The 17,935-nt window shown below is 50.7% G+C and overlaps 8 protein-coding genes and 1 non-coding gene across 9 annotated transcripts; 6 read left to right on the top strand and 3 right to left on the bottom strand.

Moving 5' to 3' along the window:
- Positions 1–337: 337 nt before the first annotated feature.
- Positions 338–5,419, top strand: GL50803_00112633 (High cysteine membrane protein EGF-like; the record flags this gene model as incomplete). Its single annotated transcript, XM_001704575.1, has 1 exon — positions 338–5,419. One exon carries the CDS (start codon positions 338–340, stop codon positions 5,417–5,419), a length of 5,082 nt encoding a protein of 1,693 aa, XP_001704627.1.
- A 1,938-nt stretch (positions 5,420–7,357) lies between these two features.
- On the bottom strand, positions 7,358–9,784 carry GL50803_00d7183 (Kinase, NEK; the record flags this gene model as incomplete). The annotated part of the gene is made up of 1 exon (XM_038046465.1): positions 7,358–9,784. One exon carries the CDS (start codon positions 9,782–9,784, stop codon positions 7,358–7,360), a length of 2,427 nt encoding a protein of 808 aa, XP_037901782.1.
- Positions 9,785–9,848: 64 nt separating this feature from the next.
- GL50803_00t0061 lies at positions 9,849–9,921 on the top strand. Its single transcript has one exon. It is a non-coding gene; the product is annotated as a tRNA-Lys (tRNA).
- Positions 9,922–9,932: 11 nt separating this feature from the next.
- GL50803_0022133 (uncharacterized protein) lies at positions 9,933–11,138 on the bottom strand (the record flags this gene model as incomplete). The annotated part of the gene is made up of 1 exon (XM_038045968.1): positions 9,933–11,138. The coding sequence occupies one exon, from the start codon at positions 11,136–11,138 to the stop codon at positions 9,933–9,935; it is 1,206 nt and encodes a 401-aa protein (XP_037901781.1).
- Positions 11,139–11,221: 83 nt separating this feature from the next.
- Positions 11,222–11,815, bottom strand: GL50803_0015769 (uncharacterized protein; the record flags this gene model as incomplete). Its single annotated transcript, XM_038045835.1, has 1 exon — positions 11,222–11,815. One exon carries the CDS (start codon positions 11,813–11,815, stop codon positions 11,222–11,224), a length of 594 nt encoding a protein of 197 aa, XP_037901780.1.
- A 109-nt stretch (positions 11,816–11,924) lies between these two features.
- Positions 11,925–12,539, top strand: GL50803_0040244 (Emp24/gp25L/p24 family/GOLD protein; the record flags this gene model as incomplete). Its single annotated transcript, XM_001704064.2, has 1 exon — positions 11,925–12,539. The coding sequence occupies one exon, from the start codon at positions 11,925–11,927 to the stop codon at positions 12,537–12,539; it is 615 nt and encodes a 204-aa protein (XP_001704116.2).
- Positions 12,540–12,614: 75 nt separating this feature from the next.
- GL50803_002053 (Serine/threonine protein phosphatase) lies at positions 12,615–13,535 on the top strand (the record flags this gene model as incomplete). The annotated part of the gene is made up of 1 exon (XM_001704065.1): positions 12,615–13,535. The coding sequence occupies one exon, from the start codon at positions 12,615–12,617 to the stop codon at positions 13,533–13,535; it is 921 nt and encodes a 306-aa protein (XP_001704117.1).
- A 170-nt stretch (positions 13,536–13,705) lies between these two features.
- GL50803_00137754 (Ubiquitin-protein ligase E3A) lies at positions 13,706–16,558 on the top strand (the record flags this gene model as incomplete). Its single annotated transcript, XM_001704066.1, has 1 exon — positions 13,706–16,558. One exon carries the CDS (start codon positions 13,706–13,708, stop codon positions 16,556–16,558), a length of 2,853 nt encoding a protein of 950 aa, XP_001704118.1.
- A 90-nt stretch (positions 16,559–16,648) lies between these two features.
- On the top strand, positions 16,649–17,893 carry GL50803_0086444 (Kinase, AGC PKA; the record flags this gene model as incomplete). Its single annotated transcript, XM_001704067.1, has 1 exon — positions 16,649–17,893. The coding sequence occupies one exon, from the start codon at positions 16,649–16,651 to the stop codon at positions 17,891–17,893; it is 1,245 nt and encodes a 414-aa protein (XP_001704119.1).
- Between the last annotated feature and the right edge of the window lie 42 nt (positions 17,894–17,935).

The raw sequence follows: 17,935 nt of genomic DNA, 5'->3' as shown, positions 1-17,935 counted from the left end.
ACGTTACAATGACCTGGTACTCGTGTCAATCTACTTCATCAGTCTGAGCAATCCTCGAAATTCAGCGCTTTTAGCCTTCAGTATCAAGAGTGCAACCATATAGTGCTCTATGTCTACGAAGACTGAAGCAACGCCTCGTTGAAATGAAGCAATATTTAAAAGACGTGTAAATAACTACAACCTTGTGACGTATCGATTTAATCCTGCTATACGCAGCATCTGAGGACAGCTCAGAAACAGTATACTTTCGTTTGTAAATGACAAACTTACAAGTTTCCTTCTTATATTCATGGTATGCTAGCACATAATAACCCGGAGCCATCTTTAAAATCACTGTATGCTGATTCTCCTGTATGCTATTGCATTCCTCGCCAGTGCATGCGGAACAGGCCCCGAGTGCGTCCACGGAAATTGCACCTACGGGGACGGAGCATACTTCTGCCAGTGCAGGCGGGGCTGGGCGGGGGCTGCGTGCGATGCTCCCCGTGCAGGGTTCCGCAGGGTAACTACCAGTGGGCAGACACCCGCAGACAGGGCCGTCAACTACGCTTGCCTCGTGAACGGGACGGAGTGCACAGAGTCGAACAAGTGCACCTACTACGCGGGGGCGTACTCGTGCGACCCCTGCCCCGATGGCTTCGTGTCCTACGAGGGCGAGTGCCTGCCGAAGAGCTGCTTCAACACCGGTGACCTCTCAGGACAGGAGGCAACGAAGCCTCCCTGCAACGGCCGCGGCCGCTGCCTCCTGAAGGACCCCGGGCTGGCCGGGCTGAGTGCTGACGACTACGCGTGCGACTGCTACCCGATCTACCGCGGGAGTCTCTGCCAGTCGTGCGACGACGCCAACGCAATTGATGCTAAGACTCCCTCACAGGACAATCTCCCCACTTGTAACCCACGGGCTTGCCAGGATCCTGACGGCACTGTGTGCTCAGGACATGGTAACTGTGTCCTCGACGTAGGCCTCAATCGCGAATCATACCACTACCGTTGTGCCTGTGAGACGGGATATACACGCGTTGGACACAAGTGCGTCAGGACAGAGTGCGTGGCCACGATCGACGGGTCCCCGGTCGTCTGCGGGGGCTTTGGGAACTGCACAGATGAGGGAAATACCGGCACCTTCAGGTGTGTTTGCGATTCTAATGCAGTCCAGGTTGGTGAGTTCTGCACGCATCCGACCTGCACCGATAGCTCCAACTCGAAGATCTGTGGCGGAGTGGGCGCCTGTGTGCGTGACGGCGCTGGCTATAAGTGCGATTGCCGGGGACTTGCCACGGGCGACCTCTGCGATACTTGCACTGACAAGTCTGCTAAGATAAATGGCAAGTGCGTTCCAGTGGGATGCCTCACCTCAGACAAGCGAGAATCATGCAAGAACGGAGGAACATGTGTCAAGTTCGATGGCGAGTACCACTGCCGCTGCCCGGACATGCTCATTGCCGTTGACGGAGAGTGCACGTCCCCCGCGTGCATGGACGAGGAACTTGGGAAGGTCTGCTCGGGGCACGGCACGTGCAAGACGGACGATCTACGAAATATACAATGCACTTGTGATCAGGACTATACCTACATCGCTCCAGGGCGCTGCATCTTGAGCAGTCTGGTGGATATCCCTGCCACGGTTTGCAGTGATCATGGACGCATTGTCGTTAGTGCTGAGGCTCCTTATACGATGACGTGCCAGTGTTCGCCTATCTACACAGGAGCTAAGTGCGCAGAATGTAATCAACAAAATGCGCAAGTGATTGACAAGAAATGCATTGCAAAGAAGTGCATTGTGCAACAACAACCACCGGATCCACAGCCCAGTCTGCGCACGGCTACTGCTCAGGATATCTGCGGGAACACAGGCACGTACACCACTTATGGAGATCCTAGCAATCCGTTCATCACATGCGTCCCTAAAGGCTCCAGTGATGGGAACGTTTCAGCCTACAACGGCACCTTCTCTGCTAAACCTGGATGTGTATTTATCAGTAAGATAGATAAGACAAGAAGGTTCTTTTGTGGGTTCCTAGAGGGGCTGACAGATAGTCTTCAGGACGATCGAATGCCAACCTGTGCTAAGCCTTCTGAAGGCTCCAATCTACCTGAAACGTGCACTGTGTGCCCAACTGGCTTTCATCTTGTACACTTTGGGGAAAACAATGCAACCTGCATGCATACCGACTGTCACGACGGTAGATCTATTTATCATATGTGGTACAATTACTGTGGTGGTGTGGGAGACTGTGTCAAAAAGAAGGATGGTAACGAAGGATATGAATGCGATTGCGGTCCAGATGCTACGTGGGACCAAAGTTTAAAGGCGTGCGTCACCAATGCGTGCAAGCTTGATAAAAAGCTCGCCGGCCCAGGAGCACCTAAGTACTGCGCTGCGCTGGGCAGTCACGAACTCCACTGCACCGTCGGCCGGGACACGACGTGGCAGTGTAATTGCACTGGGGACTATGTTACATACAACAAGACGTGCATTTTAAAAAGCAAGAATGCGAATCCACAGACTAAGCTAGCAAGAGGTCTATGCGGCGGCCCCGGAGCTGGCTACATAAACGAAAATGAGTCCTGCACCTGCAACCCGGGCTTCCTGAGGATCGGTGACATGTGCTACAGCTACGACTGCCTGCCTGTGGGCGTGACGGCAGCCGATGCAAGGAAGCTAACGTTAGATCGCCACGTCTGCTCTGGGAAGGGAGTCTGCGCGTACAACCAGCTGACCGGCCGATATGGATGTGAGTGTAAGGATGGTTTTGAGGCCTTTGGTGGTTACTGCACTCACCCCGGGTGCGCCGGAAAGGTGATCCACAATGGAGAACTTAAGTACGTCGAATGCAAGGTCTACGACGGCACCGTTGGGAGTTGCACACAAGATTCTAATGGAAACACGTACTCGTGCAAGTGTGCTTTTTCATACAAGTCTTTTAATGGGCTTTGCGTTCACCAAAGCTGCATGTCTGGGGATAAGTATTGCGGAGGTGACTCTTTGGCTTCGTGCGTGAAGGGAGATGATAACCGCTACGGCTGCGTCTGCTCCGAGGGCTACGAACTGAGTGATAAAAGAAATCAAGATGGAAATAGAGACACGTGTGTCCCGAGCAAGTGCATGTATAGGGCGTCTGCGAACGACGCCGCCATAGAGTGTAACGGGCTGGGAACATGCAGTGCCAACGGTTTATTGAAGGACAAGCAATGCACGTGTACTAATGGTGCGAATGCGTATACACTTAGAGACGCAAGCGGCGAGCTGAGGAAGACATGCGTGCTAGAAAAGTGTATTTCTAGTAAAGACAAGGACGTACCGGTGATCTGTGGAGGCGCGGGTAGGTGTGGACCTGATGGATGCATATGCAATCTAGGGACCAAGTTGGTGGATAAGGTCTGTGTTGGTCTCAATTGCTTCATCAATGCTACAGACAGTAACGGAAGGCTCACTGAATCCGTATGTGGCGGTGACACGATTGGTGTGTGCACAAAGATAGCGTCGCACGGCGATCGTCGAGACTACGCTTGTAAGTGCAAGGACCCGAGGCCTGACGGGTACGAAGAACTTGATGGGTTCTGTCTGCCAAAGGCTTGCATATTTGAGATTACAAAACTAGATAACACCAAAATGAATACTACATGCGGCGGAAGACAGTTTGGAATGTGCATTCTGAATACCACTCAGTCATCCGAACCCTACTGCAAGTGTATAGAGCGATCTGACATTGTCCAGCTGGAGAATAAAAAGTGCATCAAGAGAGTGTGTCTCAGTGACGTCCTGCCTGGAAACACCTTCAGGAATGTCGAGTGTTCTGGTCACGGAACATGCAAGGGGGATCATACCGTAGAATATTCTTGCAGCTGTGAGTCTGGCTACAAAACAGTCAAAGGCATATTAGGAAATTATGTGTGTATCCCGGAGGTATGTGCTGTCTCGGAGACAGACACAACCATGATATGCAGCGGAAGGGGAACTTGCTCTATAGAAGAAAAGACATGTAAGTGCTACCCTGGGTACGAAGGTCCTCAATGCAAGGCTTGCAATGATGGGTACCTGGAACACACAGATAAGCGATGTTATCTTAGCAACTGTCCAAAAGATAGCTGTAGTATGGAAGAAAATACTGATGCAGGAACTTGTCAGTTTGGTGGCAGTAGCTTCAACTGCGTCTGCGTCAACTCGAGCTTCGTCGTTGACAGTGCTAGCAAGAAGTGCCGGAAGTCCAGGTGCGTCTGGACGGATCCATACGATCAGACAGAAAAAACGTGCTATGGTATGGGTACGTGCAATGACAACGGCGAGGCCACTGGGGAATGTAGTTGCAATTCTGGAACAATTCTCATTGGATCAAGTGTCTGCGTATATAGAGAATGCATGCCGAGAGATCACGCTGATGACATTACTAAGATATGTAATAACCGTGGAACATGCGTTGAAGCCACCACTGGTACAGGAATGTGCAGGTGCGACAACAGCAGGTACCGTACAGACAAGAAGACCGGCCAGTGCTTCGTCAAGGAGTGCTTCGGGGCGCACGAGAGCATTCTTTCAGAAGTTTGTGATGGTGGTGGGACGTGCACGGAGACCGGTGACACAGGAACATGCAACTGCCAGGCCCCCAATTTTAAGAACCTCCCTGGTCAAAATGGTTGTGTGCATAGCAGCTGCGTCTCGTCAGACAACAAGCTTTGTAGCGGCTTCGGCGCCTGCGAGAAGACCGGCGACACCTACGGCTGCCTGTGTGCAAAAGACTATACTCTGGTCAAGACTGATTGCATCCCCACAAGGTGTCTCAAGGACGGGAAAGTCTGCAACGGCGGAGGAGAGTGTACTGGTGAAGGGTCCTCTGCGATCTGCAGCTGCAGACAAGGCTGGACCCTCCACGGGACCCTCTGCTACCCATCGGCCTGCGTTTCCAGTGGAACGCTGTGCGGGGGGAACGGCGACTGCCAGCTCTCCGACGGGGGCTTGTGCAGCTGCAGAAGCGGCTACGAGACCGTCTCCGAGGGGCTCTGCATCAGCAGCCAGTGCATCCAGCGCGGCACCGACGGCACCGTGACGATCTGCGGGGGCAACGGCAGGTGCGTGTCTGAGAACGGCGTAAAGCCCACTTGCATATGCGATGAAGGCTTCTCTCTCACAAGCGACTTCGTCTGCGGAGTCCCTGCTCCATCTAACAAATCGTCTGCCGGCACAACAGCTGCGATCGTGGTCGTCGTTCTCCTCGTCCTCGCTGCGGTGGCCGGCTTCCTCGTCTGGTGGTTCGTGATACGGCCCAGGAAGAGCGGTGTACTGAGGGAGCGTGCCCCGCGGAAGCCTGGTCGCGGGCTTCCTAAGCCGCAACTCACTCGCAATTCTAGTCTTACTGCGTCTATGTACTCTACTGCACCTCTACTAAATGGTTCCAGACAACCATCCATGGTTCAGCTCTAATTTTCTGTAAATCATTGAATACGGCTGTAGCTTAGACGTCGCAGCTCATTACTTAAGAATTGTTGGGGCTGGATCTGAATATCTTGCTCGTTTGCAAAGAGTGAATGAACACACACTCCTCCTGCGTTGCGGGTCTGGCGCCGAGGCGTTGGTCATGCGCGCAATGGGCGGGCGGCCCGGCGCTAGCAGCATGTGGGAAGACCCATGCAGATTCGCTCCTCGTGGCCCGCAGGAGGCATCTGGCGCCGAGCGTCGACCGGCGGCTAGGGTCTTCCGTGATGTAAGGGACACCCTTCACAGGTATGACTCTAAACAGGTAAGGATTTGTTACCAGTTGCTCAGGAATTGGCACAGACCATTGCCAAACATCGGGTAGCTGGATGCATATCACGAAACCGCCAATGCAGCGAAGTCAGACCTCGCCTGCTACAGTGCCTGAGGGACGGCGCTGAGACGCAGGTGCCCCTTGCATATGTGGACGTGAAATACCGGTGAAGGCCGCTAACCGATATTGAGCAGGCAGCTTCGGTGACCACAAGCGCTTCGCTAATGGACTTCTCATGTGGGGCAACGTAGCGTGGACAACCAGGGATACAGCCGCCGTGAGTATCCGAGAGAAGCGTGGGGAGGTACGGTGCGTAGCCACAGCGTAAATGCTACAAGAGCTCTGGGTCTCTTCTGCAAGGACCTGTCTGTATTTGTATGAAGGGAGAGTAAGAGGCCACAGAGCCCCTCACTCCCGATGCAGAAAGACTGTATCTAGAAGTAGTAGTCTGCGGACGGGACAGAACCTCCAGAGCTGAAAATCATAGCCAGAAGCACATTAACTTAGGAGTCTATCTGCAGAACGCTTGACTTAGGCCACAGAACTGAAGAGATGCTACTTAGTATGCTTAGGAACTGCGGGTCCACAGTTTGCGCAACTAGGCACTCCTGTACTCAGCTGTCAGAAGTCCATCCGATGCCAATCTTGATGGACATGCTGAGCCGCATTAATATACGACCCTGTGAATGTGCTTTTCTTCAAGACACGTTTCCTTTATGCTTGTCACAGGCAGCCAGGAAACAGTCCTCTCCAGATGCAGATATCTAGGGAGATGGACACCAGTAGGATTGCAGGATCCGTCCTAAAATAACTTACTCTACAATAGTAATGCATGCAATCTAGCTACCTTTTATTCATTCTGCAATCCAAGAGCGCGAGCAATCAGTAGAATATATAGCTATCAATCAAGGTCTAATTTAATGCGATCCTGGCGCATAAGTGTATCGTGTCTTCACCTCTGTGTAAATAATACGGGACAGCTATACTTATTATTCAAAGAACAAGCTTAGAACATTTAATCTGTTAAGCAGAAACGTTGCAGGTGTCACTCATGGCTCAACAGGCTATGTGATAACAGAATGGACGCCTACTTTGAAGGTTATGATGGAAAGATGTGCTGTAAATTGACCGTGCAGGACTCTCTAGTTTGTAACAAATGCTTACTGGGAGTGATCCGTGTGGCACATAGTCAGTCATTGGTGTGGTTTAACCCTCAATGTCGACCGAATAGGCACATTACTCCTTCTGTTCATGTCAAATTAGTAGGCTAATGGCCCCCCAATCAACTCTAGCAGGTCTGAGGATAAAGCCTGTATATACGGTTTTCAATACCATGAGATAGCTGCAGCACTTAGTCTGTGCAGTTGAATGCTTTATTAGAAAATAGATGTAGGGGACAGGAGCTTTACCTTCGAAGAATGTGGATTTTTCATGCTTCCTCCCAATAATGCACAAGGAAACATGTGTAAAACCTGAATTGTCAAATAATGAGTAGGCACCTTCGCAGTGTTCATTCTTGGTGGATAAGTATGGCAATTGAAGCCCATAGGCCAGGCCTCCCAAAGCTAGTAACCACAGGCCAGTGTGTCACATTCTGTGAGGCTGCAATTCGGCTATCGCTTGGCGCTCCCTTGTGCCCGGCTTTTGGAGCGCTTCTTTGTGGGTTCATCGAAGACAGCCTGCAATGCAGGATTGTTAAGAGCAATTGCAATCGTCTGGGCAGTTCTGCCGTCTGCTAGCTGCAAGTCCTTTTCATAAGAAAAGAGCAGCTTTACCAAGGCGACATCTTCGAGAAACACTGCAATGTGTATCGCAGCAGTGCCGTCGTTTTTCTGAAAGCCGGCTTCTTTCTTCAATAGAAGCTTGGCAAGATCTACATTTCTATGCTGCACAGCCCCCATCAGAGCTGTGAAGCCGTTTGTGTCATGCTGGCCTGCCTCTTTATCACAAGCTCCCAAGACAAGGGCAGCGTCTTTTGCGTCAGCCATAGCGGCAAGAATAAGGGCCGTCTTGCCGTCCTTTCGCACTGACCCGGCCTCTGCTGTCAAAAGGACCTTGCACACCTCTACTGCATTTGCTTCTGCTGCATGCATGAGCGCAGTCATGCCAACTCGCTCCTTGGGCACAGAAGAGCTAAGCCCAACGCGCAGTCCCGACTCTGCAGCAAGGAGAAGAGCAGCGATACCAGATAGATTCTTCTTTGCGCAAAGCATAAGGGCTGTTTCTGAATCAGCATTTCTAAAGCCCATCTGGCTCGGAAGATAGCTTTCGGCAGAGATTCGATCGCCTTCCAGAATAGCCAGCATTAACGACGTATTGCCTTGCTCATCTCTGGGAAGTGATCCCGACAGCATATTGACGCGTTCTCGTTCCTCGAGGGTCAGGGCCCCGCCTTTGATTCCCAGCTTAGGAAGAGAGCTCAGCCTCCCCGCAACTGTTTTCCCGGTTACTATGGTTTGATCATGTTCTCGAAGTGCTAGCTCGCCAACTTGGTTACCAGCCAGCTCGGCATATTGGGATGCAGTCATCCCATACGAGTCCTCAAGGTATGTCTCCTCCTCTGCAAGCAGATTGATGGCTACGCCGCAATCAAGTTGTGCAGCAAGCATAAGGGCGGTCTTTCCCAGCATAGATTGATATCTGGCTTCCTGAATATAAAGCATGCTCACGGCACGATATGCGCCGCTCTTAATGGCGATCATCAAGGCAGTTGAGCCTTCATTATCGGCAAGCCCTGCTTCGAGGGGAATGAGGGCTCGTATAGACAGCAAGGAGTCAGACGCTGCTGCATGCATTAGCGCCGTTCGCCCAGCCCTGTCGCGAAGGCGTCCCTCGCGCCGGATCAGTTCTTGAACGAGTTCAAGTTTGTCATAGGAAGATGCGTACATAAGTGCGCTTCGGCCAGTGCGGTCCTGGAGCCCTGCATCCGATTTCAATAGAAGCTTAGCCATCGGTGTATTCTGATAGACTATGGCGTACATTAGGCTGGAGTAGCCGTTCGAGTCTGCTTTCCCTTTCCATGCCCCTAGCGCCTTCGTAAATGCAGTCTTGTTGCCGGCGGCAATTGCCTGGGAAAGGGGGCTATTAGATTCGGGAAGAAGTGGGGCCACAGAGCTGCCAACGGAACTAAAGGACATTGTGCTGTCTGCTAGCACTGTGTTGACACGAGAAAGGGTAGGATCTTTGCAGTCAGCGGTAGCCTCGTGATCCTCAGGGAGGGAATTATCGAAGTGCTCGAAGCGAGGGTGTCCGAGAAGAACAACAGCTCCTGGCCGTTGGAACGGGTCTTGTTCAAGCATGGCGCGAAGAACGGTCACTAAGTCGCGCGAGTACTGTGGCGGCAAGGTGACAGACACGGGTGTGAGGATACGCGCGACCATCTCTTCTTCGCTAGCCGCAGCAAAGAGTTGCTTTTGCACACATAGTTCATAAATTATACAACCAAGAGCCCAAACGTCTGCCTTGGTAGTTATGGCCTGAGATTTCAGGACCTCGGGGGCTACGTATGGGGTGAGGGGTGAGTATGCGTCGCCCGTAAAGGGGGATCCACTTTCTCGAACGCTCCACAGTGACCGCAAAAGCCCAGCTCCATCTCTAGACACATAGACCGAGGTGGGTGAAATTGCACCGTGAACAAGAACAGGCTTTGCCAAAGGGCTATGAAGATAGGCCAGTCCTTGAAGTGCGCCATATAAAATTTGCCATATATCATCCTCTGGAGTGTATGGTCGCGAGCCTGTGTGGGCCGTAAAGAGAGTGAAGAGAGAGAAATCCTGGACATGCTGGGAAAGAAGAAAGACAGACCTGCGCTGATTATCTGGCTGGACAAGAATGTATTTTCCAAGGAAGGGCGAATCGAGGCGAGCGATCAGGGCAGGACAGGCGCGAAGCGAAGAGGCAGAAGGCGCAGGGGGAGGTCCAACAAAGACCTCCTCACAAAGGCAGGAGACGCCATCGTGCCGGGCGGCCGTATAGAGCTTGCGAAGGACGCCGTCCTCGAGGGTCTGGAGGTACGTGTAGCCGGACGGCAGAACGGCCATTGATCAAATACCAACACACTGCTAGCAAAATTACAAGTCATTCTGATATTCTGCGTGCGGTCGCGCCGATGTAGCTCAGTCGGTAGAGCGCAGGACTCTTAATCCTGTGGTCGCGGGTTCGAGCCCCGTCGTCGGTACTTTCCCTGCTTTACTCGCCCACGCGCGCGTCGAGGCGCGCAAGGAGCACGGCGCCTGCTCCCCGGCTCAGGGCCCGCTTGAGCGCGGAGGAGGATACTTCGGAGGCACAGACGGTCGCGAGTACCGTCAGGAGCCCGAGCGCGGCCCGGCTGGTCTGCGGATACGCTGCCCTCTGGTCCGCCCAGAAGGTCACTAGTGCGTTCCAGCGGGCCGCGTTGCACGTCATGCCGCGAATTCTTTCCAGGCAACGCCGGTGCGCGTCTCCGCGTTCTCCGCCGCTGAAGCCCCGATACTCCGCGGTAAACCCGTCCCGGTCCACCCCTGGAACCGGGAATGGCTCCGGAGGCGCCGCTCCTCCCGCTGCCGGGGCACACACGGGGGACACCGTCAGCCGGAGAAGCGGAAGGCACTGCCGGTACGCCGACAAGCACGCATCGAGCTCGGCGACAAAGGCCTCCAGGGCGCCCGCAAGGGACCTCCTCTCCTCGTCAGGGAGTGCGGCCCCATCCCGAAGGCGCGCACCCAGCCGGGGGAGGCGGGTCCAGACCCCGGCCCGGAGCTCGGCGAGCACCGTCTGCAGCGCGTCCCGGAGCCCGCCCATCTCCAGCAGCGCGTGCCCCGGTACAATACGTGGCCCTTCCATTAGGAGTCGGAGGCCCCTACAGAGCTGGAAGATATCTGCAAGGAACGCCAATCGCCGAATCCAGGTAAGGTTAATAAGCTGTGTAGCAAGATGCTTTGAAAGAACAGAGGTTGTATTCGGGCACCGACTTATGAACGCTATGAGCCGCTCTAGATTTTCATAAAAGTTGAGAATACATATGTATAAGTACGTCCAACGTACAGTACTATACACTCGCAACGCGGGGCGAAGCCCTGCTTCAGTATCCACTTTTGATAAAGTCTTCCTGGAAGCCGGTTCAGCGCCTGAAGCATCAGACCCGATAGATTCATCAGTAACAGAAGGGCCCTTAACACTAAGTTCATACTGGGCCAAGAAAGACCGAAACTGCTCTTTCATTGAAACAGACATATTCAGAATCTTCATGGTCAACTTGTGGACTACTTCTATGACATCAGAGAAATGCTGTTCATAGAGGATGGTAAATGCCTTGTTCTGCCATTGCATTAAGCAGCCCATGTACAAGATTTCTCGGTTGCTCGATAAATCACGCAAGGCGCGAGCAATCTCATCACAGAACTTACTGGGTTTCATTGTAGCGCTTACTGTAAGGTTTGTTGTAATACTGACAAGCTTATTGGATAATATCCTACATAGCTCATTGTTGGCATCAACTCCTAGAGACGAAAAAAGGCGGATTTAAGCATAGACCCAGGTGCGTTTTCATCAAATTTGGAGATCCCACAGACTATGGTCTTTATCTCTCCAGTGGGTAGAAGCGCGTTCATGTAGGTTACCATGTGTGAAAGCACAGCTGGATCAGTCGTTAAGTTATATGAGACACTGCAGGCCACGGCGCTATGAAGAAGACCTTTCAATATGTTCTGATGCTCCCTACCGTAGGTAATGTAACGCCTCCTAATCACCTGACTGGAGACACTAGCATCACTGATGTGCTTGACAAGACTTTGCCTAATGGATGCGGGATAATCGTCCGCTGAAACGATAGCAGAAACACAGCTCAATAGGATCTGTTTTAGCATTCTTCCTGATGCAAGTGGCATACCCCTGACAAGCACAGTATCTGCAATTAGCTCTCCTATTGTATCCTGAGAGGTAGAAAAAGCATGGTTGGAGTTCTTTGTGTAGCAGGGTTGGCTGGGCTCCTCCCCGCTAACCGTGTACTCAAATGTTACAAAGACATCGCTGCTTAAGCAAAGCGGAGACGGTTTTTGATCTTTAGTGGCTTTTTCCTCGCCATCGGGTGTCATGGACAGTTTCAGATAAAACTGTAACCAAATATCTATACATTACTTTTTGGCTTATTACTTTGGCTTGATTTTTCAATTTGACGCTTTGAAGCTGTCGATCAGCCACTGTATGCTTTCCTTGCTGTTCCTATTAACCGCCACCAATGCTCTGTACTTTGACTTTACAAACTCTAACGTAATCTGCTTCCGGCACAAGGCCGTTGTCGATCAAGACATTCGGCTTTTGTATTCCGTCAATACCCCGGAGCTCTATGCCAAAGGGAGCACATCGCTCAATCAGCGAACTAGCAGTGTCTTACTGCAAATATACGACGTTTATGACGCGGTTGTCTTTGACACTCAGCTCTCGGACAGGGGGGAGCTTCTCTTCAGCCCCCGGCAAGTAGGCGACTACAAGGTCTGCCTTGGTGGCGGCTCTGCAAAGATGGACAAGTCGGTCGGTCGCATGAGTCTCTCAATAGAGAGCCACGCCCCAGCCAATGACTCGGTGGATGCAAAGCGCAGACAGGAGGAGCAAACTGTAACTAGGCTCTTAGCGAAGGCGAAGGCAATTGACCAGCAGGCAGAAGTAATACACACCAACTTTGACCGGTTTGAATCTCAGATCTCCTCCACGAGGCGTAGTGTTGTTGTTACAAACCTTTTATGCATAGTAACGTACATTGGCGTCACTGTTTGGCAACTTAAGACTATTAAGCGTTACCTTATACAGCGAAAGATATAGTTACTCCCATGAAGGGTCCGAGAGGATCCGAACCGGCTCACACCAGTGTAAATCAGTAAAGGCAAAAAACAATTTATGGACCTTGATGCAGCACTCGAACGCCTCAAGCGCTGTGAATTGCCCACTGAGTTAGAAGTTGAGGAGCTGACGCATCGCGCGCGTGAGATTCTTGTTCAGGAACCCAACGTGCTTACCCTCGTTAGTCCGATAACCCTTGTCGGAGATATCCACGGTCAGTTTTATGACCTCAGAGAAATGTTCAGCATCGGGGGAAGCATTCCAGATGTACAGTACCTCTTCCTTGGGGATTACGTCGACAGGGGCTACTTCTCTGTCGAGACATTCCTTCTTCTCATTGCATTTAAGGTAAAATTCCCCACCCGTATATCTCTGCTTCGCGGTAATCACGAATCTAGACAGATATCCCAAGTATATGGCTATAACGACGAGTGTCTACGCAAGTACGGCTCTAACCGCATTTGGAGACTCTGTTGCGATGTCTTCGACGCACTTCCACTCGCAGCGACTGTAGACGACACGCTCTACTGTATTCACGGCGGCCTCAGCCCCGATGTAAAGTATATTTCGACTATGAAGACACTCCACCGAAATGAAGAGGTCCCTTTCTCTGGGCCAATTTGTGACACTCTATGGTCAGACCCCATGGAACTACCAACAGACAGAGGATACCAGCAGTCTCAGAGAGGCGCAGGCTTCATGTTCGGCAGTGATGTGGTCCAGGAGTTCTGTGCAGCCAATAGCATTGAACTGATTGTCAGGTCACATCAGCTTGTCATGGAGGGCATGAAGTTCCAGTTCAATAATAAGTTGCTGACACTGTGGTCTTGTCCGAACTACTGCTATCGAGCTGGGAATGTGGCTGCGATTCTCGAGATAAGAGAGACCAAGGAGAGGAGCTTTAAGGTCTTTGAAGCAGCTCCCAAGTCATGCAGGGCCCTCCCAGATAGGAGGTGCATCCCCGATTACTTCCTATAGAGCGGCCTTCATCAAAAGTCTCTTTTCTGTGTACCCTTTCTGCTTCAGTAAATATACAGCCGGCATTTCCACGTCTGGACGACTCGGGTTACCTACTCATCTTCTCTGGCTATGGAGTCACCAATCATTTTCTGTCGATGGCTAGAACCCCTGTGAGAAAAAAGAAATTGATGCAACTATCGCCTACACCGTACATAAGTGTGCAGCTTAAATACGGCTGTGGAGATCCTAACTGTACCAATAATCACTGCAGATCCTCAAAGTCTTTCTCCCATATGCTCCCTGACGACTCTGGAGATAGTAAATGGGCATCGCAGCTAGCCAAGCAGATCACAGCCCAACACGGAGACGCGGCTGTTTGTCCATTAACTATCTCGAGAATTCTGTCTCTCTGGCTAAAGGGTGTCGATTTGCTCCCAAATGCAACACGTCTCCCGTTGGGTCACTTTCTTTGGAAGTACGGCAATCCATCACAGTTCAGCCCAGATCAGGGTCTCCAGGACTTTATAAATAAGTTAGACAGGCTTAAGCTCGTACAGCTCGAGTCTTGCATTCCCTTTGAATTTCTGACCATTATGCTTAGGAATCAGCTTGTTAGCTTTGACGGGCTTTCTAGCTTTTTATTCCATAACTTTACGCTTCCTCAGGCTATCCTAGCTATTCATGCGTTTTTCGAGACAATCTTTTCCGTCGAGGAACAGCGCGCCCTGGCTGCTGGCGGCCAGTCTAAGTTCCAGGACAGCTCCATAACAGGCACTGCAGTGATGGAAGTGTGTGGTCCCGGGATGGACCTGATTCAAACGTTTTGTGAGTGCGTTGAATCCTTTACCAGTATCCTTGAGGCAAGCCCTGATTGTATTACTTCGAACGATAAAGCCATAGACGCTATAATTCTTTTGATGACACTCCCAGAGAAACTATTGTGCGGCCGGCAGCATCTCTTTTTATCTCTCTGTGATCTAGTTGTACACCTTCCGCCGGACACTCTCCAGGTTCTACGTTTAGGACTGGAGAGTTTTTGTACCGTGTTCCAGGCAGAGCTTAGTCACTACGTTAGCACAGCAGAGCAGCTAGCAGTCCTGCAGAACAGTAGCATTTTCAGCCCTAAGCTCTTACTAGAGCGTCTGGTTAAGATCTCCAAGAATTACTTATCGCGTCTTCTCCTCGTGAAGGAGGTCCCGAACAAGAGGGTCACCATTTTAGACCTAAAGGACAACGGCGATAGTATATACCAGGTTCTGCACATGATCTCTATCCTACACGCACTCAATCTTCCCTTCTCGTATGACACCACTGTACTCTCCGCTGATACGGTAAAGTCCGAAGAGCAGCTGAACCTTCTTGCAGAAACAGCGGGTGACCGAGTGGACGATCGCCCAGAGGTAAAGACACGCTTTATTCCAGAGAGCCTTTTCATGCTAGAGTACATTAACTCCCGGAGCTACCTCTTTGCCATGGATGCAAAGTACTGGCTAATGCATTACAAAGAGATAAACAACTTGGACAATGCTTCTACCACCTTTCTTTACTCTAGAGAGCAGGTGCAGCATCTCTCCTCCTTAGCCTTTCTGATCTATGATGATGAACTTAGTCGTACAAAGGTAAGCAGTCTTTTGGCTCTAGATAACTCCTTATGCAAGCTTTCACTAACTCCTGACGATCTGAGCACTGAAGAGATCAAGTATCAGGGCCCCATCACGCAGCTGAACTTCATGGAGTTGGCAGCAAACATGCCTCCCTCCTTCAGGACCCAGATGTCAACCATCAAAGACATTCCTTTTTCTGCTGTCAACTTCACCTTCTTAAGTTATCCATTTCTCCTCGACCCCATGATCAAGGTCCAGATCCTTTGTGCAGAGTGCTGCTATGAAAACTTATTCAATATGGGAACCGTCATATATCCAAACAGATTTAACATTTTCTATGATACACTAGATCACATCATAGGCCACTCGCCCGAAGATGAGCACGGCTGGCGGAGTATCTCCAACAGAAGCTTTCTGCGTAAGCCTCTGCGCATCACCTTTGACTGGGAGGACGGCATCGATCAGGGTGGCCCACGGACAGAATTCTTCAACCTCATCTGCGATGAGATGTTTTCAAAAGCCCTGGACTTGTTTGAAGAGAACCAGGAGACGCACAGCTTCTACTTTAATCGTAAGAACGGAACGGTTGCAGAAGGGAGCGAGCAGTGGATCAAGTTATCGAAGAACTACTGCTTTGCCGGCATGATACTGGGGATGTGCTTGCTCAATAGGGTTAACATAACCAACCACTTCCCGCGCGTGCTCTACAGAAAGTTATTGGGCTACAAAGGGGTGTTTGAGGACCTAGAGAACTATGATCTTACAATATACAAAGGCTTGTGCAATCTTTACAATTATGCAGCACAATTGAGAGAGGGAAGCAATCTTCCGTCGATAAAGGATACGTTTTGTTTGACTTTCACGGCTTTAGGACCGAACGGAGAAGACGTTCCCTTGATAGAGGGTGGCCAGGAGATATATGTAGACGAGCACAATGTTGAAGGGTATATCAAGGCATATGCAAATTACATTCTCAACGACTCTGTGTCTAGGCAGTTTGAAGACTTTGCAGATGGCTTCCATCTTCTTGTTCGCTCCAGGTCCCTCACGCTCTTCACGCCTGCAGACCTTGAGATTGCTCTGTGTGGAGAGCCCAACCTGGACTTCATCGCGTTGAAGAACAACACAAAGTATGATGAGCCTCTCTCGCCAACACACCCGCTTATTATATGGTTCTGGGATATTGTTCTCAATGTCATGACTCAGGATCAGCGCAAAGCGTTGCTTAAGTTTGTCTGTGGAAGCGCGCGTGCTCCCGTCGGTGGGCTCAGTAGGCTGCGCTTTAAAATTACCCTTAATGGAGATAACGATCAGTTCCTTCCTACATCACATACCTGCTTTGGCATTTTGATGCTTCCGAATTACAGTCTGAAAGAAATACTACAAGAACGATTGTTCAAGGCAATTCAGTATGACGAGGGCTTTGGCTTAAAGTAAACGTGTACATCATTGTTACTGTTCTTGCTACACTCTACTGAACGTGCAGAGCCACGTTCTCTCCACAGAAGCCACAAGAATTCATAAAAAATGGGTCAAAACCAATCTGGAGTCGCAGGGAATGCCGGATTTAAAGACGCAGACGCATATATTGATCCGCCTCCTACTAGTCCTGATGAATTTACCTTCATGAAAGTCCTTGGTAAGGGAAGCTTTGGCACTGTATGCTTGGCTAAGCATAAGGCCAATAACAAGATTTACGCCTTGAAGGTGTTAACAAAGCAGCATGTCATTGAGTCGCGCGAGGTTGAGCATGCTATATCGGAGAGATCCATTCTAGCATCCTTGAATCATCCCTTCCTAATGAGGCTCTATGGGGCTTTTCAGACGCCAACGCGCCTCATCATGGTGTTGGAATACGTTCCAGGTGGCGAGCTCTTCTTCCATCTCAAGAAAAAAGTGACATTCGATGAGTCCTATGTTAAGTTGGTTGCTGCACAGCTCGTTCTAGCCATAGAGTACCTCCACGACATGAATATAGTTATTAGGGATCTCAAGCCTGAGAACATTTTACTGCAAGCCAATGGATACATCAAAGTAACGGACTTTGGGCTGTCCAAGCAGAATCTTTCTATGACACTGGGTGCCAAGACCATGGCAGGTACAAGCGAGTACTTCAGCCCAGAGCAGGTGCAGAACTGTGGGCATGGCAAGGGTGTTGATATGTGGGCCCTGGGAACCATAATATATGAGCTGCTGACGGGGTCTCCACCCTTCTACTCTGATGACAAGCGTGCTATGTTCAGGAAGATTATCGGAGAGCAGCCCAAGATGCCAAGCTACTTCAAGGACGATCTAAAGGACCTGCTAAAGGGGCTCTTGGAGAAGAAGCCCAGAAGCAGACTGGGATGCAGAAAAGAAAATGGTGGTATCAAGGAGCTCAAGGGACACCCATGGTTCAATGGGATAAACTGGGATAAGCTCTATAGGAAGGAATACACCATTCCGTATAAGCCCACGATAACTGATAACTTAGACTTGAGCAATTTTGACAAAAGCTTCACAGAGCTTGATTTTGATTTTTCAAGTGAGCCCCTCTATAAACGCGAGCACAATGCCGATGACGATCAGATCTTCCAGGACTTTTGTAAGGCATATGCCACAAACGCGGAGGACGAGCAAAAGACGAACTGCCCCACTGACAACGATGAAAGCAACACGTTCACACAGTCAGGACAAATTAATTATGACTCAGCAGATGCACAAGACTCTACAAAGGGCCTCCCCGCGTGCTTGGTCGATGATGATGACACGGATATGCCTCCTCCGCCCTAGTTCGGTTAGTTCCTAGATTGATCAGCAGTAGGTAAGTAAACA

This window comes from Giardia intestinalis, chromosome 3 (genome assembly GCF_000002435.2).
Source record: "Giardia intestinalis strain WB C6 chromosome 3, whole genome shotgun sequence".
NCBI classification, from domain to species: domain Eukaryota; phylum Fornicata; order Diplomonadida; family Hexamitidae; genus Giardia; species Giardia duodenalis.
This window is presented reverse-complemented; position numbering and strand designations above follow the sequence as displayed.